This window comes from Elgaria multicarinata, chromosome 3 (genome assembly GCF_023053635.1).
Source record: "Elgaria multicarinata webbii isolate HBS135686 ecotype San Diego chromosome 3, rElgMul1.1.pri, whole genome shotgun sequence".
Classification (NCBI taxonomy): domain Eukaryota; kingdom Metazoa; phylum Chordata; class Lepidosauria; order Squamata; family Anguidae; genus Elgaria; species Elgaria multicarinata.
In genome coordinates this window covers 49,013,027-49,037,646 of record NC_086173.1, presented here as the reverse complement: position 1 = coordinate 49,037,646, position 24,620 = coordinate 49,013,027, and the positions used below count along the sequence as shown (strand labels likewise).

The following is a 24,620-nucleotide window of genomic DNA, read 5'->3' as shown; positions in this document are numbered from 1 at the left end:
GGTGAATGGGGCTTACTTCAGAGTAAATGTGCTTCTGATTGCCGTCTTAAATACATTGTTTCTTCATTAGACTTACATCCCGCCTTCTCTCTCCCTTGTCCCTGAGGTCATGGTAGTATAATTATTCTCCTTTCCCACTTCAATCCCTCATGACCACCATGGCTGTCTGGTCTACGTTCACCCACTGAGCTTAATGGTTGGGTGGGGATTTGAACCCAGGTCTCCCCTTTCTGTCCTAGTCCAACACTTAACTGCTGCACCAGGTTGACTTGCAGCTTGTAAAGAAAGACAAAACTGGTAGGGTGTAGGCTAGAAGTATGATAACCAGGCAGAATTTGAACAGCTGCCAGCACAAGGTGTAGCATTTTTTATAGTGATCCTAATTAGTACCTTGCATCTATTTAAAAGATGTCTATCCTATAGCTTCAGCCTATTTGTGACTACTCAGAAGCAAGTCTATGTGTACTTACAGTGCAATCCTATACATACCTACTCAGACATAAGTCACATTGAATCCAACAGGAATTACTCCTAGGGAGTGTATATAGGATTGTAGCCATAGAGGCTGTTTCTGTTGTTGCAAGTATCTCCTACTAATCCACAGATGCAGTAACTCAAAGGTCTACCTTCATTTCCATTTGGTTTGATGTATTCTATCCCATGGAACAGCAAATAGTCCAAGCAGCTGCTTCACATAGAGCTTTGACTTCTCTAAAAACAGGCTAGACACCACCACAGGGGGAGCTTTGGCTACACACACGTTAATCCCCATTAGGCAACGGGTGTGAATGTACTACAGAACATTCAATATGGATTTGAGCACACATGTGCCCTCAGCAAAGCTAAACTAAAACACATGTGGGTCTCTGTTCTGCATACACTTGCACACTGATTTTTAACAGCGGTCCATGTTTAGATTTCTCTAGGGAATTCAAAATTCTGGCCCAATCTTGGTGTTGAAAGGAAAGAAAGGGTGTTTTTGTGACAATGCTATCCTTTAACAAGCACTGCCTATCCCTTGAATGGTCAGAAGGAATTGGCACTTAGTTCACCTGTTAGGGTGCAAGCCAACGTACACTTGGAATAGAGTCCCATTGGACTCAATGGGACTTACTTCTGAGTTTCTGAATAGACAAGCATAGGGTTTTGCTGTTAAGACCTTGTTCTACTACATCTATTTCAAAAAGAAATACAACTTGCTTAGAGGATACACTGAATAAGGCTGGAATCAAGGCTAGCAGCTTGGATGAGAGTGGCACCTGTTTTACCAGTACTCACTTCTTTCTGCACACTGTATTGGCCATACTGTGTAGCTGGATATGCTGATCAGGTTGTACCTTCATTTGTAAATGAGTAGGATCTTCATTCTGAGGATCTGGTGGTGATTTTTGTTCCCAACGGCACTTAAGTAGAAATTCTGACAAGTTCTATTAATAGCCTTAGCCTGGGAGCAAATCAAAGTTAAGCTCCCTACTTGAAGCATAGGCCCAAAGCCCTCTACCAGACCAGAAGTTGAATATTTTCCCTCCAGTCACTAAGCATTAGACTTCTTAATGTGGACCTGATGAATGATTTCTCCTGGAAGAATCACTACTAGACTTTGCAAATGCTAAAGGTGCTAAAGCAACTGTTGGCCATGAGAAAGTCAGGATGAAGAAAATTGATGCCATGTGCAGTTTTTAAAAGGAGCTGAGCTTGATGTTTTACCTCTGCTCTAAGAGAACAAGAAGCTGCAGGTAGGTTCTCAAACCAGGGTGCTTGTCTGTCTGCTGGTTCGGCTTAGACAACGGCAGTCGTAGCTGAACCAAGGAACCCAATGCAAATATAGCAGCTGCCATAGGGCAGAATGTGCATTAGTACAGCAGGGAAGCTACTTCCAAAAGGGAGGTGCAACCAAAAGCAAGAATTAAAACTTCCATCTGAAACTATGGATGTGGCATGCATGTCTCAAAGCAAGCGTTTTGCTACAGTACACAAACTACAGCAGTATTCAGAATTCTGCTGCTTCAGATTTTTAAAGCAATAACATCTAATGAACGTGTGAGTAAAAGAAAAAAGAAGGCACCATCAGCCTTTGAAATGAAAGTAACTTTGGCCAAAACCCAGAAATAAGGCAGAATCTGGCATTTTCAGTATGGGGCTTCTATCCCCAGGGTACCATCCCATCCCTGCTTCCCTCCACCACTTGTAATAAAAATACATCAATAAACCAAAATGCTATGTTTTTAAAGGACACACACACCTTTCAACCAGGGGCCCATATGCTAATGTGCATAATCCATCCTAATAGCAGTGTGTGTGTTCTGTTTGAACGACATCTCGGCACAGAACGCTGGCTGGCTGGCTGGCTGCTTCATTATGCGACTGATCTCGCAATATAAACGATACCAAGGGTAGATCATAAGGGAAACCAGAAAGCAGCTTTGGTGTCAACACTAGCTGGCCCAAAGGAAACAATTGCAAACCTCCAGCAGAGAATGCAGAAATAAGAAGCTTGCCAAACTCCTGAGCCAGAGAGATGGACTTACTGAAGAACTACACAGGACACATTCTTCCAGGTTAGGGGAGGAAGGTTAGAGTTGGCATGGTTGTAGCACAGCTTGCATTTAGTTTCTACTCTGTCTTCTGCAGCAGCACCCCCTCCAGTACCACAGATGGCAGCGCTGTATCTGTAGGTCTAGGACTACAGCCACAAGCAGGATTCACTTTTCATCTGCTGTTGTCTTATACATTCTTCTTTGGTGGCTCATTTTGGGGTGACATTAAAAGATCTGGTCTTGCTGTTTTAACTGCTTTCTGCTCCCTGTGCTCAGAAGCTTTTCGCCCTACCTTTTCCCTCCCCCACTCCTGATTTTCTTCAAAGCGGCTAGAAGCATTTGGAAGTAATTAGACCTGAAGGGAAATGTTGGCCAGTCTGGGAGACAATGACAAGTGCCAGGAACCCTTGGTGCCCCTTCCAGCCACTTTGAAGTTCATTCAGATGGTACAATGCTCTGTTTTCTTTGTTGGAAAAGTGGGGGCAGGAGGGAAATGGGCCAAGTCAGGCCCACGGAGTAGAAAGCAGGTTACTCTTAACTGATAGAGAACCCCAAACAGTGGGTGGAGAGAGTGTACAATTCAAAGGGAGGCTTGACTGAAAGGCTTCCTATAACCACCCACCTTTACGTCATCTCCAAAAGTGATGTTCCCTTACAGAAAAGTCATATACTTAGCATCATCTAACATGGCTCCAAGGTAATCATCTTGTTGGTTGTCACACAACCATAAAATAGGACAAAGGCATTGCCAAATAAAAGTATATACTTATTTCTAGAGCAGATATAAGCTTCTTCAGTTACACACAAATCCTGCGTAGAAGAATCAGGACTTTTGAGTAGTATAACATAGGGTTTAACAAATCAATGTAGCTTTGCAGTTCTTTACTAAGGGTTAACTCTGTTCCCTCTGTATGCTCCTGTCACTGTTAGGAGACATTGAAACCCTTGAAGGCAACAAAACCACATAGTTGTTACATTAAGATTCATGTGTGAATATTCTTGAAATACCAACATGCCTCAAGCTCCTGTTCAACTTTTTATTTTTACAGGCTCGATAGTTTAAACTCAACAAAGGCTAGTAGAGTAGTATTGCATTCAGTTGGTTCAGCAGAGCTGTGTGCTTAATATAGAGCAATAGTGAGCTATTTTGTTAAATGCACGTCTCCACTTAGAGCAGTCTGTATGTATCCACAAACAGTGCTACATAATTTGTCAGTCTGGTGCTCAGCCAGCGGATGTACCTTGCTTCTAATGTAATGGGTACAGCAGCCCAAATGAAAACAAGGCTCTAGTGACAGAGGCTAGAGGTGAAATTCTTGGATCAGCACAAGATGAACCAAAACAAGAGCATTTGCCAAATTAGGGGGACAGTTTCTCTCTATCAATATTGGCAGTTTTGACATTTCTTGGCACAAAACTGAGAAGAGAACAATAAATGGAGATGTGGACTATAAAAGGGGGGACCAATAGAAAGTGATAAGAGCAAATGGCTGCTTTCAAAATATATAGATCAGTTTTCAGTATTCCAAACCAAGGATAAATGGGTACCTATTTTAGGTATCATAATGATAAAACAAGATGGAAAATGAATATGTTTATTAGATAATTTATTCTTTTGAAAGTGGCAGAAGCGCAGTGAGTTATGTACAGAGGGTATCTTATCCCATAGCCCCAATTGGTTATACAAATTTGGATGTTGGAAATGTCATGTGAGGAATGCCATGTTTATGCATATGTGGTCGAAATCTTGAGAAAAACCATAGTTTTAGTAACAACACTGGTTTAAGCTGCAACTTGGTCCTTTTGTGATATTGTTAGGGAAAATGCTAATGCACTTAGGCATAAGGCTTTATTTGAAACATTTGTCACTTCAAGAACTGCAATTCCAAAGCACTGACTGCCTAAAGGTCCACTGAGTATCACAGAATATCTAGAAAGGAAAGCACCTTTTGGACCTGAAATAAACATGCTAACCATATTGATATGACTCCAAATAGAAACAGGAATTGTCATTAATTGCTGCCCAGATGGGTCCTTTTCGTTGCATATTGCAACAATCATTGTTAAAGTCCTCAATTAGAAGAACATATTTTTCCTGCTTAGTAATGTTTTTTTATATAATAATAATAATAATAATAATAATAATAATAATAATAATAATGTTTTCATTAATTGAAAACAAAAGTCAGAGACCTGAAAACCACCAGATACTGTCTTAGTTCTGATCAAAATGTTTCCAAATAGCAATCTGGTGGTGCTTTACTTTCCCCTTTGTTCACATTTCACCCAAGACGGGGTTTGGCTATGAAGCACAGGTCCTTGTTGATACGAGAAAGGCTTGCTGCTATTTTGGCAAGCCTACTATCAGTGATTACCATGGTTTGGAACCATTTCAAGAGAACCAAAGTCTCTTGAAATGGCTGATGGTCAGTGGCAGTGTGGTGCTGCGACCACCTCTTTCTGGGCCCAATGTCCACTGCAGGAATAGCAGAAAATGGTTGCTGCTGCTGCTTTTTTAATGGCATTACTGTTGGGGATTGGGCCTCAAAGGAGCAGCCACTGGTGACAAGGAAGAAGATAAGCAGCTGCTGACCTGGGCAGAGATGGCAGGGGCATCACAGCTATGTTAAAGCAATCAGTGACATGGCCCTTTTCTTAAAGCTCTAGAAGGCTGTGCAGGAACTTAGGCAGCATAGGAAAACATATGGGCAGAAAAATGGAGTCATATAGCAACATACATACCAACTGGCCAAACAGTGAAAATCATGTGGGTCTCCAGAAGAAGCAGTAAAAGCTTATCATGGAGTAAATCAAACTGGTTTCTTGAGGCTCAGCTCTAGGATTAGGAACACATTGAGGGAGTAGAGATGCTGAAGGCATTGGAGGCTCTACGCAACTGAGATCTCATTGTGGATCTGAAGCCCAAACAACCGTCTTTGCAACAGTACCCTGTTTTCCGATCTACATCCTCTACTTGTGCATTGGGCATAGAGGGGTGCCCAATTCCCCCACCCCACCCGCCAATTTTCGTTTAAAAAGTGGCACTAAAACAGTTGAATTTAGCTTTCAAATAAGCCTATTTTGACTCTTTGGCACCCCATTCCTACTGTGTCATGTTGCCCACTTTTGGACTACAGGAAGGAACACCTTAAAAGCATACTCCTTGTTTACCTCTACTGATGAGTAGCATTTTAAAAAGTATTAAACATAATAAAAAGGCTTTGAGATTATGTAATTTTGGCTATTACTGTTGTATATATCTGTGATTTTATTACCTTGAACACTGCAAGAGAGAGAGAGCATGGGTCCTTACTGAGAATCTGATTGAGTATTGCAAAGTCTTAAATGATCTTAAAAAGAAAAGAAAAGAAAAAAGTGAATTCTCCATTCAGATCTATCAGCATAATTAAATATTGCAGAAGGAATCTTGCAGCCAATGACTGTGTCTACATCACTGAAAATATAAGAGCAGCATCCAGGACCTTTCAGGTATGAAGCCTATGGGCTACTGGAAGTGAACCACCAGTATGGGAGATAGCAATGAGTATACAGTGCAGAGCTGATTGTCTGGCATCTCACTAAATTTCACAGAGTCATGTGTGACCAGAGCCTTGGCCCAGAGATCACTTAACAGGTTTTTAAAGCACTGTTGATCTGTATGATCGACAGCATGGGTGGGCAGATGTCAGGCCTGCAGGATCTCCTTAGTTTCTTATTAGGACCCCGAAATCCACCAACTGGAACCTGTGCAAATGACATTACTTGTATCTGGCATATCCACTCAGGCAACGTATGGATAGCGGCTAAACGTATTTAGGATGTGGGTACAAATTAAGGCATGTCTGTTCGCAGGATCTATTTTGTTTTTGACTAGAACCCAGAGATCCACCAACCAGAGTCTGGTACAAAAGGCATACACTTAAAATGAAAGAATTCTGATCCCAGGAATTTTGAGAACTGAATGGAGATCACAATCCATCCACGCATAAACCCAACCCGGTTACCCCAAGCTTCCTTCATTTCATCAGAATAACTTAGTGGGCATCATTTTGTTGTTGCTATTGTTAAAAAAAAACAGATTCAGACATCCTTGCCAATTTACTGCAAATCACCCAAGGATCTACCAGTTACATCCAGATCTACTTTCTGCCCATCCCTGATCAATACCATGGCCTTGAAGCTCCTGCCACCTATACAACTAATGCAGCAAAGTTCATATTATTTAAAAGGAGAACAAGGCTGGAGTTTTGTTCTGCCTTATCTCATTATCCGAATTTATAACCAGAGCTTCTTTCACTCATTCCCAACACAGCAACACTGGCAAGAAGAAATGGTGTACTGCGATTTTATTTTGCAAAAATCAAGTTGTGGGGCCATGTCTTTTAGCATGTTGTTAGGTGAAGTTCGCTGCAAGGAAATGGTGCAACTGAATTTGTTGCTTCTCAGCAGGGCAAGGCATCTCTCTGAAGGTGGGTATCACAAGTCCTTCATCTCTTCCCACCTGAAATGCAAACAGAAGGCGACAATGACAACCACTGCAACAGTCTTTACTACGGGCTGTCTAAACGCTGTTATTTGCCCTGCTGTGGCTCTGAATTAATGCTGCATTGGTTATATGACGCAGCCGCTGCTTCGCTGCCACCGCAGGGCAAAGAGATGATGATGTGCAGCAGAAAAGACTGGGACTTGCTCCAACTTTTCCTGCTGGAGGGAGGTCAGCACAGCTCTTCCGCCATCTGTCCTCACTCCAGTGCCATGCCTGGGGGTGTTCCCAGCAGAAGGTGACCTCCCATTGGTTGCTGGGCGAAGGGGCAAGCCCGGTGAACGGAATGGCTGTCAGAAGCCCCACACTGTCTCTCTTCATCTAGATAACTCGCTGCCACCCCCAGCAGCGTCAGATCAGTGCCGTGAAGGCAGGACCCTAGAGTGGAGCTTCCGCACTGTTAAGCTTCCATGAGCCTCCCAATGATATGTACTCTGAAACTGCAATTCAGATAGTACATTACAACATGGCAGGCCACTATTGGATAAGCCACTCAACAAAGAACCACATTCCAAAAGGAATATATACCATTCCAGATGTGGAAAGCAGGAAAAGAGTAAGGATATGGTACATCAGAACTCAAAATCCCTCCAGCCAATCTTCTGCAGGGAAATCCCTTCCTGTCTTCAAATCATTATATTCAACTACTGCATCCACAGACTTTGCAGGAAAGGGGCGAGGACTAGACTATAAAGCTTTGGCACAATTCCCACCCCCCTCCGCTCGCTAACAAAGTAGAGTAAGATCTGTACTTTGGTCATTTCCAGTTCCCATACAGAAAGGAATTAAAAAACAACAGAACCTATAAGAAAAACCCTTCTTCCTTTATCCCAATGGGTCACCTATTAGCCTAGAATTTCTTATACTTCTTGTTGCCTTGCAAAATAGTACTTGGTTCACAAACTCATGCGTACCATCCCTTTTTCTTGGGAAAGGCACCGGCTAAGAGTCAGCATCTTCCTGTAACACCTGAAATGGTACCTGGCAGTTTTAGCCACTTTGGCACTTTCCCCGATGGAGCCCTCCTTGCTGGTGGATGTGGTCCTTCAGGGGCTGTTGCCAGTTCTGAGTGCCCTGTCACAACACTCTCGTCAGCCTCATGTGGCTCAGGCGGGGAATTAAGAACAGGTTCTGCACGTCGTTGAGTAGTATGAGGTACTGGTTTAGACAACCGCCTGGGAGAAAAGATAAACATTAGATTTTCGTATTGATCTTTCTCCATAGGTTAGGTTGAAAACATTCCAGTGCGTTACATTTTGAACTCCACTGCAGGAGCGAAAAAAACTATGTGTTCAAGCCCTACAGCACTGGGTAATATGGGATCTCTCTTCATTCAGATAGGATTTACTAAGCTGTGAGTGAGAGCACATGTGTAAGCAAGCTTTGTCAACTACTGGCAGACTTTTCATTGGGCAAGGCAATAATCCCTCCCATAGCTTCAAAAAGAATTACATCTACTTACCTAGCTACTAAAATGTCAGCTTCAGACGGGGACACTGCAGATTCCAGGAAGTCCAACCTCAGATAGTAATCTGTGAACACACAGAGCTCAGATTTGCTAAATAAAGTAACAATCCTCCTCCTACAATACCTGTAACAAAATGCTTCACAGCATTGTTGGACCATGATGTTCTTTTTATGAAACTAATGACCCTTAAGACAGACTAATCCCCCACAGTCCTCTTCTTCAATCCTGTGAAACACTTATCTAAACTTTTGAGAACAGATTTTGGAACACCCATCAGTCTGTCTCAGATCCTATTCTGTGAACGATTCAAGAGAAGATGATAACTTCAAGAAAAAATAGAACTGCCAGACAAACAGAGATGGTGTCTCATGCTGCATGTATAAGTTTCTCGTATCATTTAGCTCTTGAAGAGTTTATGCCATTGGACATTTCCTAATAAATTGCACCATTAAGAGAGAGTACTAGATGTTATCTTCAGTCTGTAGCACAACTCTACTCTGATCTCTCCTGTAGACAAATCCCCTTAAAGCCCACTCAGCTACGGTGGTCAGTCCAGCTGTATTTTAAAGATAACCATAACAGTATTACACAAACACTTGTCCTCAGACTGAAGGTGAATCATGGCTGGAGGCCATTGTGAAGAGTTTACAATGACATTTATTAGTGCCTAGTACAGACCCAAATTTCTGTTTGGTGTCAATAATGTCAATAAGAGAGATACAGAACAATTATGGTACCATTTTTAACCCAATTCTCATAACATGTAATTCAAAAGCTTGCATATTCTCACAGAAACTGAAATTGGACCAATTAAAAGAAACCACCTTACTTATTTTGCACCGTTCCTATCAGTGCTAGTTAACTCGAGTTACAAATATTATAGGACTAAGAGCACTCAGTGGACTGCCGAAAAATTGAACAAGAGAAGTCTCATGTGAAGCATGTCTCTTCACCTAAAAATAATCCTTAACTCAAAATTGGAATGTTATTTTATCTGAGACCCAATCCAGTTCATTTCACCTTAAACCAGAGAGGATGTTTCCTTTACAGTCATTTCCCCATTGGGCAGACTTCAAATTTGGGCACATGTCAAGTTGAAAGGTTTCATGGCCTAATCTCAACACCCCAAGCAATCGGTAGTCCCCCGATTTATTCCTAATATGCTCATCTAGGGTCAACTACCATAGACACGCAGGCTAAAAACGGGGACAGAGTTTGTCTAGATGCTCATGCAGTACTTACGCAAACTCTTATGCAGAGGAACAGCAGAACGCAGCTACTCACCGTTGTGTTTCTCAGATCCAAAGTATACAACAGCAGCAGGGAAGAGGTTAGCCTGAAACGAGAGAAATCCCAGGGTTAGAAGAAAGAGCTGGAAATGACTCTTCTCTTAGAAACACACAGGCACAAAAGAGAGGGGTTGTCTTTATCCTAGACGTAAAGAGGTCACATTTTGCTTATCGGCACATGTCTGCTTGAGAATACCATGTCCAGCTTCCGTGCTGGCAACAAAGCCCCTTTAAATATAGGCAATCACAATGTAACCCAACATTATAGTAACCCAGGCTCTTATGATCCCACCAATTTCCCAGCCATACATTCTGGAGCTAGATTTAAGCAAGTCAAAATATGTTTTACGCTGAAAAACAGCACAGTAAAAACATAATCAATCAAACTAGGATTAATATGTGTCAGCAGCTGCCCCATTGCTAGTACCAATGGTTCTTGCCACTCCCACATGGGACTATTAGGACATGCTAGTCTGATAGATCTTTAGCAATATTATAAACAATGTAATCTTCCATCTGGACAGACCACATAGGTAATGGTGCTAAGAGCTGTGTTAGATCAAACGAAAGACCTATCTAGTATAGCATTCTGTTCACACAGTGGCCAACCAGATGCCTATGGAAGTCCACAAGTGGGACATGAGAGCAACAGCATCCTTCTGCTTGTGTTCCCCAGCAACTGGTACAAAGAGGCATAGTGCCCCTGATACTGGAGGAAATATAGAGCCATCATGACAAGCAGTCACTGATAACATTCTCCATGAATTTGTCTAATCCATTTTTAAAGCTATCCATTCACTACAACTTGTGGTGACAAACCTATAATTTAACTTTGTGCTGTGTAAAGTACTTTCTTTTATCTGTTCTGAATCTCCTACCCTTTAGTTTCATTGGATGAACCCATGTCCTAGTACTGAGGATAAAAAACCTCTCTCCCCACATCATGCCTAACTTAATACACCTCTACAGTGTCCCCAAGTTTTCACCTTTCCTAAACTAAAGAGCCCCAAACATTGTAACTTTTCATCATAGGCGACTAGTTGTTCCAGCCCCTTGGTCATTTTGGTTTCCCTTCTTTGCACCTTATCGGACACAACAGAAAGGTAGCATTTTGTTAGTATTATGAAGAAAAATTTTAAAAATTTCAAGGTAGAAGAGAAAAGCAAACATGGGATTTCTAACTCAATGGCCCCATTCAGACAACACGGTAAACCATGCTGCTTAACCACAAAATGGTTAACGGAATGCATAATGCATTCCATTAACCATTTTGTGGTTAAGCAGCATGGTTTAGCGTGTTGTCTGAACGGGGGCCAATGCATTCTAACTCAGCAGTGGCTGCATTTGCAGGGGAGAAGCAGCCGGTATGTGTGCATTTCTCCTTTTTCAACGCTTACCACCAGGCATTTTTCAGATTGCGACAAAATGAAAATTTGATGCAATGAACAACACAAAGCAGTTGGCTACGGATGGTACAAACTAAGTGATTTTGTACTTAACCCTGGATCTGGTGTGAGATGTAAGTGTTGAGGAACCAGCTGGGAATAGTGAACTACTGTGCTACCAAATTCAACACATATGTAACTAGAACATTGCTCAGAAAGTCCAACCCAGTCACATTTGATTTCAAAAGAAAAGACTTCTAAAAAATAATGGGATTAGTCAATAATTAATTGAATTAATATTTCTACTTTCCACATCAAGTGCCCCAACTCAGCAACAGTATATAATAAAACACAAGTACAAGTAATCATATAAATATGAATACGCAAAAAGAAACAAAACATATAAGAGAGTTAAAAGGAAGTTGAAAAAACAGAGCCAAAAGGGCCAAATTTCTCCTTGACAGTCGGGGATAATAAAAAGCACAATTCCACCACCTCAGCTAAAATGTATACCATGAACTAGGAAAGATACCAACATGTCCAAGGGGACGCCAGCGCAGTGAACAAGTAGAGTCAAGGAATGACAGGAAGGCGCTTTTTTTATTCTTTAAAGTAGACATCTTATCCAAGTGAGAACAAAAAGGAGAACAAACTGTTGCAAAACAAATGCAAGATAAGGCAAGCAAAAAAAGAAAGAACTGCAGGAACAAATTGCTACATTTAGATACACAATAATACATTCTTTTAAATGCATCAAAGCAGGAAACCAGACTAGGAGTCAGTTGGATCATTAGATGACAAAGTTGTGGAAGGATTGCCAGAAAAGGGCAGAGATCGTGACAATGAGTTCTTTGCATATGGTTTCACTGCAGAAAATACTGGATATCTGCTCCTGAACTACTTTTTCTCTCTCCAGAAAATGCATATGAATAACTAAGACAAATAAAGGTGACAGAAGTGAATTTTCCAGGACTAAACAGAATTTAGTCACTGTGTCTGAATGGAATATATCCAAGGGCTATTAAGGAACATGTGTGAAATTGCTAATCTACCTATAAAAGTAGAGAGGTTGTCATGAAATTGGCATCCTTATCAGAATACTGGAAAGAAGTGGAACATGCTACCTAATTTTTTAAAAGAGACTGGAACGCAAAAGCCAGTTAGCCTAACAACTGTCTTGAGAATATATAGGTTCAACAGATGAGCGTGTTATCACGCACTCGCAACTGTCCACTCATGGCTTTGCACGTATCCTTTAGACGACACCATCCGCCTCCCGCTCCTTGCCTTTTTTCCATCACAAAATGGACCCTTTTAAATTCGACTTTTTTTTGGAAACAGAATGTGCCGTCATTTTCTGCCTTCGTGCAGGAAAGGGGCATGATAAAAATGCCCCCCGGAATGTGCCACACAGTCTTTGTTTACTTCTTTCTTCTCCGGGAAGAAAGAGAAAGTTATGTGGGACAGGAGTGGGGGCTGAGAAGTGATGGTAGGGAACCGTGATCTTCCCCCCAGTCTGATGACGCTCTTAGAGCTGGAAAGCATTATCAATGACATAGAACAAATCTTGCTGTGAAAGGAATAGCATGTATCCTGAGTAGGGAAGTCTTGCCTTACTAAACATGTTTGGAGTGAATAGGGGTGATCCAGGAGATATTATACACTTTCTTTTTTAAAGCTTTTGAAAAAAAACCTCCGAAGTAAATTTTGCAGACATCGGTTAAGAGGCTGGGTTGTCTTATGCATTAATAACTTTAAATATGTTCTTAATTTTATTGTAAAATGCCTTAGAAATGCTTTATATTTTGAAAGGCAGCGAAGTCAGGGATGAATAGTGAACAAACTTGGGGATGACACCAAGTTATTCAAAATGGGGAAAACCCAAGCTCCAGAATGATCTCTCCAAACTGATTGAACAGGCAACAAAATGGCAAATGACATTCAATGTAAGCCAGCATAAAGCAATTCATATTGGGTGGGTGGGGATAAATCCTAACTTCATACAATCAGGAATCTTGTGTTTTCCATCAAATATATAGTTCTTCTATCAGTGTTCTCCAAAAAGAACTTTTTGTTTCAGGTCTGAAGTTTAGCTACTGGAAAGACATATGCTATATTGACTTGCAACATAACTCTTGCAACTTCCCTTGTTTGAAGTGAATGAGTCTAGACAAGATGGGGAGACTGGGAATAATCCAGTATAACAGTGAATACTGTATGAACCAAAAACATCTAGGTGAGCCTTGTGGTCCCTTACAACTCCACAATTCTAGGATTCTGTCACACCGAACTGACCCATTTTCCACAGCACAGAGATTCAGGGTGTGTGTGTGTGTGTGTGTGTAGGTGGCACGTGCATGCAAAGTGGCTGACAACATTCAGCTTTCAGGAAAAGGAGAACTCCCTCTCCAATAGCACCTAGATTCACCTCCTTTCTAGCGACCAGGTCCTTCACAGGGCCAACCCGATAGCTTAGCAGTAGGAAACAATATTTATGAGTCCCTTAAAAACTTTCCTTCTCTCAAGTGGCAGGACCCCAAGGTTGCCAGCTTCACCAGAAGCCAGTCACAAAGGCGGCCCTCCGTAAACTTTTTAATTAAAAAAGTACCAGACACAGTTAAGAACACCTCCCCCCCCAGAAAACGCTTACGAAAGCTTTGATGTCTACGCGGCCTTCATCTGAAGGGATCCTACTATTTAGGGAATGGATTATAAAAAAGGACACCCCACCCCCCAAACTCTCCGCATACACACTATCCTTTTCACGCCAGCCACAAAGTCGGAAAATGAGGTTTTTGTAGCGTGTTAGTGTTGGAATTTTTTAATAACCTCCTCTCTCTTTTCCCCCTCTCCTGCCCAATTATCGTGATGAATAATTAACATTCTGAAGGAGATAACTAAGCACAGCATCTCAGAGCTCAAAGGCCTTTAGTTCAAAGCCCTGCCCTTTTCTCTTCGTTTCTCCAGTTGCTGCCACTAAAACTTCCTTGTCAATCAAGCTCTGGGCACACACATCAAAGCTTCATGTGGGAATGGCCCCAAGGGGTCAGAGAAAATTCATGGCAGGGCCTGTGAGTGAGGCACAAAGAGAGAGGGAGAGACAGAGCGCAGAGGAACGCAGTCCAAGAATGAGACAGACACACGCGGCACAAACTCTGCGACACACACTCACTCACTCACACACACACAGAGAGCCTGCCCCGATAAGAGCTGCTACCCTATTTTTACTCACAAGTTGACAAATAAGTCCAGCTTTAGCTTTTGAGCTCCTCCTCCCCAACCAATTCCCACAACTGGCAAGACATCAGTCCAAAGCTCTTTTAATTGGAAGAGACTTAAAGGAATGAGACAGCAGCTCGTGAACACACAAAATTCAGCCTCCTCCTCACAACTCATCTTTCTTCTCCCCTCCCTCAGTCCCTCCCCGCCTTTTTTCCTTCTGAGGGTTTGGCCGATAAAAACTCCCATCACAGAGGCTTATCCATAGCTCACTCCTTTTCTCTCAGGCTAGGCACAAGGCATGCTTGTTTGTGTACCCCTTGTCTGCTTTCCTTCATCTTTCCTGCATCTTTCCACTGATGTCATATCCCAAAGATACAACATCAGTATGACTCAAGGAAACGAAAAGCTGATTCCCCAATATAGCCCAGAAATGCTACAGCCCACCATGCAGATGATGATGATGATGATGATGATGATGATGATGAAAGAGAAGGAGGAGGAGGAGGAGGAGGAACTTCTAGGAAAGTTTTGGCCCTCTGGGTCAAAACACGTTACCTCCGACACATGCTTTTGAACACATATCCAACTTAGGAACATACAGAGAAAACAACCTTCTTCCACCAATGCTTTCCTCCCACAACCCACACTGCCACCGAGCTCTGCATGTCCCTAACACTGCTGTGCTTAACACTATGCGATGCCATCATTACACCACTTTCATTCTTACTCCATCGGACAGAGTGAAAAATTAAAACGGAACACTTGAGGCCATTTCCAATTTCACTGCTGGCAGCCACCATTTCCAAGTTGTGAGTCACTCACTGCTGCCTCTGTGCTATAGATGCCTTTGGCTTTTGAATACTTGGCCTGACTCCTTCCCTTGGTTTCTGTGATAATGTGTTAGGATCAGGAATCCCCCAGAACTGCTGAAGATGACATTCTCATTTAGGGTATATTTTCGATTAACAGCCTGAAAGCCTCTGGAGCTCATTAAAGATTCAAACATTCCAAAAATCAAAGCCTAAGCTAGAGGACGAGCAGCACCACAGACCATCCAAAAGTCAGATTTCAGAAATAACAGTTGGTGCTCAATGCGGGAACTTGTGTTATTTGACACTTGAGCCGGGTCTAGTCCAGTAGAGTGCAGCCCAATCCCATTTGAGAGTGGGCTGTAAATAAAGTTGAGCCGACCAAATTTATTTGAACGTATATGGATATTTCTAATTCAGTGGTACATTTGGGGCGTCTTTGAAGCATTTCTTTATCTATCTCCACACATATCCAGGAACAGTTTGCCAAGTTAAGTAGGTAAAAAACAATGGAGAAGCCGTGTGTGAAAAGTTGCCTTGGTCACAAAGGGATAATGTGACAGATATGTAGCATCTCAGCTTTGGTCCATCGTCTTTTTCTAGCTACAAGGCCTGGAGGCATTATTATTATTATTTATTTATTTATATAGCACCATCAATGTACATGGTGCTGTACAGAGTAAAACAGTAAATAGCAAGACCCTGCCGCATAGGCTTACATTCTAATAAAATCATAATAAAACAATAAGGAGGGGAAGAGAATGCACCAAACAGGCACAGGGTAGGATAAAACTAGCAGTATAAAGTCAGAACAAAATCATCAGCAGATTAACAACAAAAGAACTTAAGGAAGGGCTTGCTGGATCAGGCTGGGGTTCCAGCTAGTCCAGCATTCTTTTCCCCCAGCAGCAGCAAGCCAGATGTCTCTGGAAGCTTACAAAGAGGCCATGGAATTAGTCAGCACATTACAATGTCAACATGGACATCTCTGCAAGAGATACAGGGCTTAGGTGACTAGACAGCTCATGTAACTAGTTCAACACCCACTATAGTTAGGAATCTCAGTACAGATTTTTCCTCATGTGCAGGTGACCTGAAGGAGAGAAGCTCAAAGGGTGTCAGCGTCAACTGTTGAAATGTGATGCTACATGCCCTAGGAAGCCAAGTGATGAGAGGTTAATGTCAGAGTGTGTTTCAAGAAGGCGCAATCCTATGCAAGTTTAGACAGAAAAATGTCCCATAATTCTCAGCACGCCCCAGCCAGCATAACTGCTGGAGGGATGTCGGGAGTTCCTATATACACCAGTTGCTGGGGAACATGGGTGGGAGGGTGCTGTTGCACCATGTCCTGCTGAAGGTCTCTGGTTGACAGCTGGCTGGTCACGGTGGGAACAGAGTGATGGACTAGATGGAGGCTTGGTCTGATCCAGCAGGGCTCTTCTTATGTCCACACTACAGCTGACAGTACAGGATAATCACCATTGTCCAGAAATTAGTGATATAGTGGAGCCAGTGCTCATTGAAGCACAGTGACATCACCACTTTTTTATTAGTAAGGATGCTGATGTCATCAGCCACCCCACTCAGACTTCCTTATTCCCTCTGAGCTTAGCTGCAGTCTTCACAGGAACTGGGCAGGAGTGGTGGGGTGGGAATGAATTTTCCCAGCCACAACATATTGTTCCCTGTTGTAATGTGAAGTATGCTGGGGTGGCCTGGTCTTTAATGGGCCTTATTAGCTTTACCAAAGACCTACTCCTCATGGAGATGAAAACTCCTAGAATGGACTTGTTGATATGGATCAACACAGTTGCCTAAATTTTTGTATTGTCCTTAGGAGTGTGCCATTGGACTGTCATGATGAGTGCCTGCATTTCAAAAATTACCACTGCACCGCTGTCAGAAAGCATGGGTCTCTCCCTGGGCCATAGCTGACTGGCCCAAGGGAAGAGATGCTGGGAGGCCATGTTAGCTGGGCTATCTTGCAGTTGCAAAGTGAGAGCCTGCCCATTGGTTCTGAAAAATATTCAAGAACTGTGTGCCTCCAATTTTAATCCAGCACGGGGGATGGGGGACGGACCGATCACCAGATGTCAGAGTTTGGGAAACACTACTTTACAGCTCAACCTTATGCATGTTCATCGGAAGCAAGCCCCACTGAGTTCAATGGGACTTACAGGTTAGTGTGAACAGGGATACTGGCACTATTTGAGGCTTTAAGAGGAACAGCAGTCATATTGATTGCAGAAAATCTCATAAGCTAAAACATGAAAAGAAGAGAGTCTACTTTCTTTGTGGCCAGTCTCAAGATATGAAGATTTCGCTTAAGTCTGAAAATGAAACTGGCATCATCATCATCGCTTAAAACAAATAAAATTCAAGCTATTCTTGAAACTAGAATATCGTTTCCTGAGTTTATACAGCAAAGAGATGCCTGGGAATGTTTCCTTATTTAAGGGAGGGAGCATTTTAAATGCCAGGAGCAGGAAACAACTTTGGGGAAAGAAAGAAAAAGCTATCAATACTGACTATAGACATCTCCACACAGTAATGTTCTACTTGTTTTGAAAACAACAAGGAAGAAAAACAATTCAGAGCCTTTGAAAGTTGTTTTTCCCTCACCCTTTGCAGAGTACACCCCAACACCTCTCTTTTAAGAAGCTACTCCACTTGCCCCATTCAAGACCATCTCCCCATCTATTAAGCAGGGACGACAATTTTCATTGCACTTCGAACAGTCCAAGCATCTCACATAAAATGGTACTTCAGCTGGATTAAACCTAGCTCGTTTCAGGTGAGATTACACTCTGTGCCAGCCATTGGTGATCTCTGCCAAACATCAGTTAAGAAACAGCTGGTGCAGATATATCCTGTGGCAGCTGAAGTCACATTTCATGGGTTAAAATGAAAAGCCACTTGGGGGGGGGGGGGGGGAATGCAACTTTGAGTATGGACTGCAAAGAGGGTAACGCCCCGGCCATGCTAGATGGGCCTTGCATGCAATCCAATGAGCATCTAAATTGCAACCCCTCCAACACGCACACACACCAGTAAGACAAACAATGTCAACTAGTTGAAGCTACATATTTCTGCCTGAACATTTGTTATATGTTTCAAGTGGAAGAGCAACATCCCCCACGCCCCCCCCTCACCCCCATACTTCAACTGCCTTTCCTGTCTAAATCCTCCTCCCTAACATCCACAGCAAACACACTCCCGAAACAAATTGCTGCTGCAAAAGCATGCCATTCACACTGCACTGCTAGTTAGGTTGCCAAGTTTGTACACAAGCCTTGGGATCAGGCAGAGGCTGCTTTCTTGGTGTTGGTGGTTGGGGGGTGGGGAAGGGGAGAGAGAGAGAGAGAGAGAGAGAGAGAGAGAGAGAGAGAGAGAGAGAGAGAGGGACTCGCAGCTGCCAAAAAGGGAAGCATTCTTTCCGTTACATGAGCTGAAATGATTAGAGTGCCACAGGTCCACTGTTAGTTTGATGTTTAAAGATTAATAAGCAAATGAGTGCTTCAAAGGGGACATGCACATGAATGCAGAAATCCAAGCTACTAGCATGAAATACCACACAACACTCCTCCCCTCTGCCCCTTCACCAAACAAGGAAACCAGCACTTGGAAAATTTAATCGGGAAGCTAGCGGATCAAAAGGTTCTCTGACAAGAGGCAAAGAGCATCTCCGGAACGGATATAAACACAAGCGCCACGGTCAAAGGGACATTGCCTAAATGGCCTTGTCTCGTTTAATACCCAAGAACAAAGCTTCCAGAGCTGAGGAGACCCTGATCAAACACAGAGAGAGCCTGAGGCAGCTGGAAGAGAGAGACTTAAAAGTCTGTTCTCCTTTATCAGATAAAGTCTGAAAGTGGAACTTTTTTCTCCCAAACCAAAATCAGACAGGTTTTGACCACCAAACACTAACAGTATTAGTAATGAAAGCAATTGATATGGTAAGGATTCCCTGCATCACTTTGGGGATAGGGACCCATCTGGGAAGCAGTCATCAGTATCACACTGTACGAGTACCAGAGAATATGGGTGCTTTTTCAGATGAGGCTTTTATCGTGCAATTATGCACTGCCTCATTCATGGAATTTTAAGGGAGTCCAGAAATTGTCTTCAATATGTAGTCCCTCTCATGCTTTCCCACAGCTTCTTCTGGCTTGTTTTTCTTACCAGAAAAAAAAATCTGTTAAACAAGGAAGAGATGGAAGAGCTACACAATGCCTTTTGATCGGTAGCGCTAGGAGCCTTCGTCTGAAAGCAGTGTAAGATATTAGGATCGGTGGCATTGGAAAGGAGAAACAGCTCAAATTCTCTGTGCTAAGAGCATCTGAAAGAGGCAGGAAACAGGTTGCGACTTTGCAAACTGGAAAGCTGCAGCAATACCTGCTGTTCCCTCTCTTACTGACTAAGGAGGCATGGTTCAGATGTAATGGGAGATTGTAACCTCCATTGTGTCTGAACCAAGCCACATTCCCTCTCACTATGCTTGCTAACAGGAGCACATTAATCAAGATCCAATTTGGAAAGGGTCCTTTTTTGCTCCAGAAAACCGAGCTAGCAATTTCTCCCTGGATTACAAGACCAGCAGCAAACCTTCACTCTGCACAGCCCTTGCCAGTCTAGAGTCAGCATCTGCTCCCTTGATAGTGAAGATGCTAGTGCCCAAAACAGCTCCAAAGAAAATGAGAGCAGAGCAGAGTGCTGAGAAAAGATGCGGAGTTTCACCACACTTCCACCCCCAACCATGACAAGGCCAGAGGTAGCTTTTCCCAACACTCAGAGAAATGTTAAGATACAATGGGGCAGGGCGGGGCGGGGGGGATATTTAGATGGAAGCATGTGGGGCCTCTTCAGTTCCTTTGAAGATGGGACCACAGCTGTCTGTTGCCTTTCCCAGACTCTGGGATGCTTACCTCTGCTCACTGCTTCCGAGCACAAACTTCAGAGAGCTGTCAGCTGGCTTTCCCCAAGCCCCAGGAATGAGTCATGCCAGTGTGTGTTCCTGGGGTGGAGCACGGGGTGGCGGGCGGGGAGCATCTCTGAAAGGTCCGGCTAGCTTAGAAAAAAGCACACAAAACAGCTGGAGCTGCAGGGACCCTTTGGCTGGAGCACTGCAGCAGAGAAACCTGCAGTTGATCAGTTCTGCCCTTGAAAACACTTTAAAATAATTCATGGGACAAGGGGATCATGCAGCCAGCACAAACAGCAATAACAAAATATCAAAGCAATGCCTTGAAGTCTTTATGGGTTCCGAAAACCTCCACGTTGCTGCCAGTCTGCACATTTGCCCTCCTGGAAATACACGCACATCGTGGGATGTTCTTGCTTCAGATGCAGCCCCTTCTTTATTAAGCAGACAAGTGGACAACATTTGCTTTCCTGGCCTTGATCCCACAGTTAAAGTCTCTCCCCTGTGGCTATCAGGTTTAACAACAGCAACGCTAGATGCCTTTTCAACTTTGGGTGGAGAAGAAGCCTCAGCAACTATCCTGTAATTCTGACACTAGTTCATTGAACTCTTGAAAGGCAGAGGCTCCTATTCCCACTATAGTACCTAAGTTCAACAAGGTGAGCTGAGGCCAGTGGAGAAAAAACACACATCCCAAGATTCTGGAAAGAAAGGAGATCAGAAGAGTCTCATCTACCCAATCTCAGGATACCATGACTATTACCATCATCATTGCCTGAATCACAAATAATGGGATTCCTGGAATGGGTCTGTTGTGTCCTCAGAGTCCAGAAGGTTTAACATATAGCAATTGCTGTGTTGGTCCCAAAGGACAGAACAGACAAAATGGTAGGTTTTATTGGATCAATTTAAGTGTAATGTATGAGTACACAAGTTTGTCTGTGTTTCACAGCCCTCTTCATCAAGATGAATGTAAAGGTAGAGGGAGAAAGCTTGGTCATTAATAGCAATTTACAAAGCTAACCACACGTATTGTTATTAGCCTGTTTCAAGGGTGCGCTACTCAAATCACTCTGAAAGCCAAGAATGTTACAAGTTTACTAACTCAGTAAGGCCACATTGCTAGGTTTAACATGGAATAGCATTTTGGTTACCCTTTTCACCCTGTATTTTTCTTTTTAAAATCTATCTTCTGTTAACTTTCCTTCACTCTGTGTGCATCACAGCCTGTTCTTTCTCCACTCCTTTCCATTAGACCTCCCTGCTTTTCTCCCTTTGCAGTGACACAAGTATGTGCTCTACCTGTTATCTTCCTCGTTTTCTTCCCAAGCATCTCAACCCCCATCTTCCAACTCCCCTTTTTCTCCTGCTACCGGTTTCCAAACAGCCCTTGTTAGCCTCTCTCTCTCTCTCTCTCTCTGGAGCCTATATTAGCCTCTCCTTTCTGCACTACTACAGATTTCTCCACATCCCATCTGTCATTTTATCCTTTCCCACTTTTCCCACCCTACCAGTCTGCCCCAACCTTGGGTCCACAATCTTTAATTCCTTAAATTGGTCTCTTGTTGCTGCTCAGCTCCTTTCCTTCACCACCCCTGGCTCGTGAGAGCACCGCAGCCACAGAGCCAACACAGTGGCGAAGGGGAAGGGGGCGTGCAATGTGGCAGAGCGTGTTCTCTCCTACTTCAAGTGGCGAGAGAGCTTGCACTGGGGCTGGGACAATTGATCAAAGCAGGTTTTCACTTTTATAAACAACAGAGCACTCTGTAAAATTGTAAAGTCAATATACTCTTATGCTAACTTAGGGGGCCATTCTTATGCATGCTTACTCAGAAATCACTCCTCCTGTGTTCAATGGAGCTTACTGTTAGGTAAGCATGCATAAGATTGCAACTTTAGTTAGTCAAACAAAATATTCATTCCACATTCTCAGGCTACTTGTTCACAAGTAAGCTTGTTTTTGCTGGATCCAGAGGTCCTACTGAGATGGAAACACTGAATGCCAGAGAGATCAGCAGCTGAAGAGGAAGATATAAAGAAGGACAGAACACTGCCTTTTATCATCATTAGAGTAAAATGTTAAGGAAACTGTACTAACATATCCTTTAAGACAATATTGTGGAGAGTAGAGACGAAAGTTTAGGATAAACCAATGATCTTGTTTGAAAGCTTAGAAGAATGGTAGCAGAAGAGAAAGGAACCGATCTGAAAATGGCAGAAAGACATGGAACAGATATCACTGGGAGAAAATGACAATGAAGATGTCCTACCTCCATCCTACCAGTGGTGGTTTCGATAAGTAGGCAGAGAATAGAGTTTATGGAGCAGCAGCACATCTAGGCTATATTGCAGATGGCATTAAAGCAGATTTCTCCAACGTGACCAAAACATGATGTCCCACCATCATACCTGCCCAGCTGCCTGTCACTGGAATCCCTCAGAGATCTTCCCTATTTCCTCTCTGCCCTCGCAACCCACTGCAACTATGAAGGCCTGAAATGAAAACTAGGATTCTCAGAGTTAGCCTGGTATATTTCCTGACAGAAACTATAGTGATGATGGCCATAGGTGCTTTCACTGCCCCTGTTGATACCCACATGCCTGGTATGGGTGTGTGAGTCTCCCTTGTAAAAGCAACTGAGATCACCTCCTTCCTCCCCAGAGTAAGCCATGGTTGGATGCCTAGCCTCTTCTGTGTCCTGGCCCACACCATAGAATTACAGAGTTCCAAAAGCGCAGAGATCGGATTATTTAAGCCCCAGGACCAGACATTATCTGAAGATCACATCACTTCAGCTGCAACACACTAGGCCTGTCTAAGCACTTGTCTGCCTGGTCTTTCCATATGCCTAATTGGCTCTTTTGTTAGTTAACCCATATTAAATTAATCTGCAAGTCTCTTAGTGAAGATACACTCCCAACTTTTGGCTACCTACACACACACACACACACACCTTAGAGAAGCCTCTATTCCAATTCCCACATTAATCATATTGAGCCCCAAAGCAGGACTCCACACATTACATCTCCACTCCCATGTCCATGATTTTACTGCTCAGCAAATTCTGCCGGAGCAGGCAAACACCCAGATCCCCCACCACAGTGCTGCCCCTCACACGGATGCCGAGACAGGTCCAATAACAAAACACACAACTCCTCCCAGGAACACAGGGGCTTAGGCAAAACAGCCCGATTAATACTAGCAGCCTATAAAAAGGGCATCCAACAATAACAGAGTTGCCAAGGACATGAAAGCTGGAGCAGCTTCCGCACCCATTTCTCTCCAGAAAAGAAAGCCCCCCTTCAGCCTCTGCCAAGCTCTCAGATCTCCGGTGGCAGGGAAAGGCTATCCAAGCAGAAGCCATTACAGCATGGACCTACCCTGACTCAAGGCAAAAAGAAAGGAGGGGTGGGGGGGGGGGAGAGCAAAAAGATGAATGAAGGTTTATTCTGGTGATGGGGAGCAAAATGTCATCCAGAATCAGCCAATCTAAACTGGGAAAGGGCAGCAGCCACAGGCGCCGCCTAGGAAGCTATAGCAATGTGATCTCAGGCAGAGAGAGGAAAATATTTTGAGGGGGATAAGGAAGGGATTGCTTGCTCCTGCTTGATGCTCCCAAACAGTCCACAGGTTCATTACTGCCCCCCCTTCTAGAAGGTAGCAGGCTGCATGTGCACCAGCTGTTTTTCCTGGGTTTTATCCCAGGTACAGTTGGTGCAGTCTGGGTTTCACCCTGGGTGGTGCTTACGCAGTTTTTAAAGGACAGCTGTGAGTTTGGGTGCATTTCCAGGCTTCAAGCAAAATCCCAGAGAACCCTGGCATTTCCAGGAAAAGCACTGTATTTTTCAGTACTTAGGGTCTGTCCTGTCCACACACAATTTTGTCAGTGTTTTCACAGGCTCAATGAACTCACAAGTAAGCAGGGCTCCTGTTCGTGAGTAGCTCGACTGGTGGGTGAGCCCTCCAGCCAATGATTTCAAATGGAAGGCTGAGGTGCTTAGGAGTAGGTCTGCTCGTAGGCATGGGTCTTGTTTACTCAGAAGTACACCCAGGAGAGAATCCGTGCCCTCAGCAACACGGACAGGCCAAGAGACTTGTGTATGAGTAACTCACAGTGCAAGAACGTACTGGGACCAGAAAAAAACAGATTGCCCAACTCTGTGCTGGGGAATTGGCACTGACATTGCTTTAGAATTATGTGGCCACAAGCTTTTCATACTATTTTGGCTCTGCAAAAGTAATGTACAAAGGGCCAGCCATTTATTGCCATAATAGCTTCCTTAATGTAATACCCTGCTGAGACATCCCCACTGTGCTCATATTTGGAGGGAAGGAGGTGGTCTAGCTAGGCCTCATTTATGCAGGCTGCAACGCAAGCCCTTGAACCCCCTACTCATAATGTACTACTGCTTGCCCATAAATCATATTAAGCCTCTCCGTCAATT

At 43.4% G+C, this 24,620-nt stretch overlaps 1 protein-coding gene across 1 annotated transcript in view; it reads right to left on the bottom strand.

The window, feature by feature from the left end:
* Positions 1-6,868: 6,868 nt before the first annotated feature.
* The window catches only part of ASPSCR1 (ASPSCR1 tether for SLC2A4, UBX domain containing), a 63,700-nt gene continuing 45,948 nt past the window's right edge, over positions 6,869-24,620 (bottom strand). The window contains exons 13-16 of the mRNA XM_063120184.1: positions 9,833-9,884; positions 8,543-8,612; positions 8,062-8,255; positions 6,869-7,038 (exon numbers count right to left, since the gene is read on the bottom strand). Of these exons, the coding sequence (XP_062976254.1) occupies positions 7,025-7,038; positions 8,062-8,255; positions 8,543-8,612; positions 9,833-9,884 (330 nt within the window). The 3' untranslated portion in view covers positions 6,869-7,024. The remainder of the gene's footprint in view (positions 7,039-8,061; positions 8,256-8,542; positions 8,613-9,832; positions 9,885-24,620) is intronic.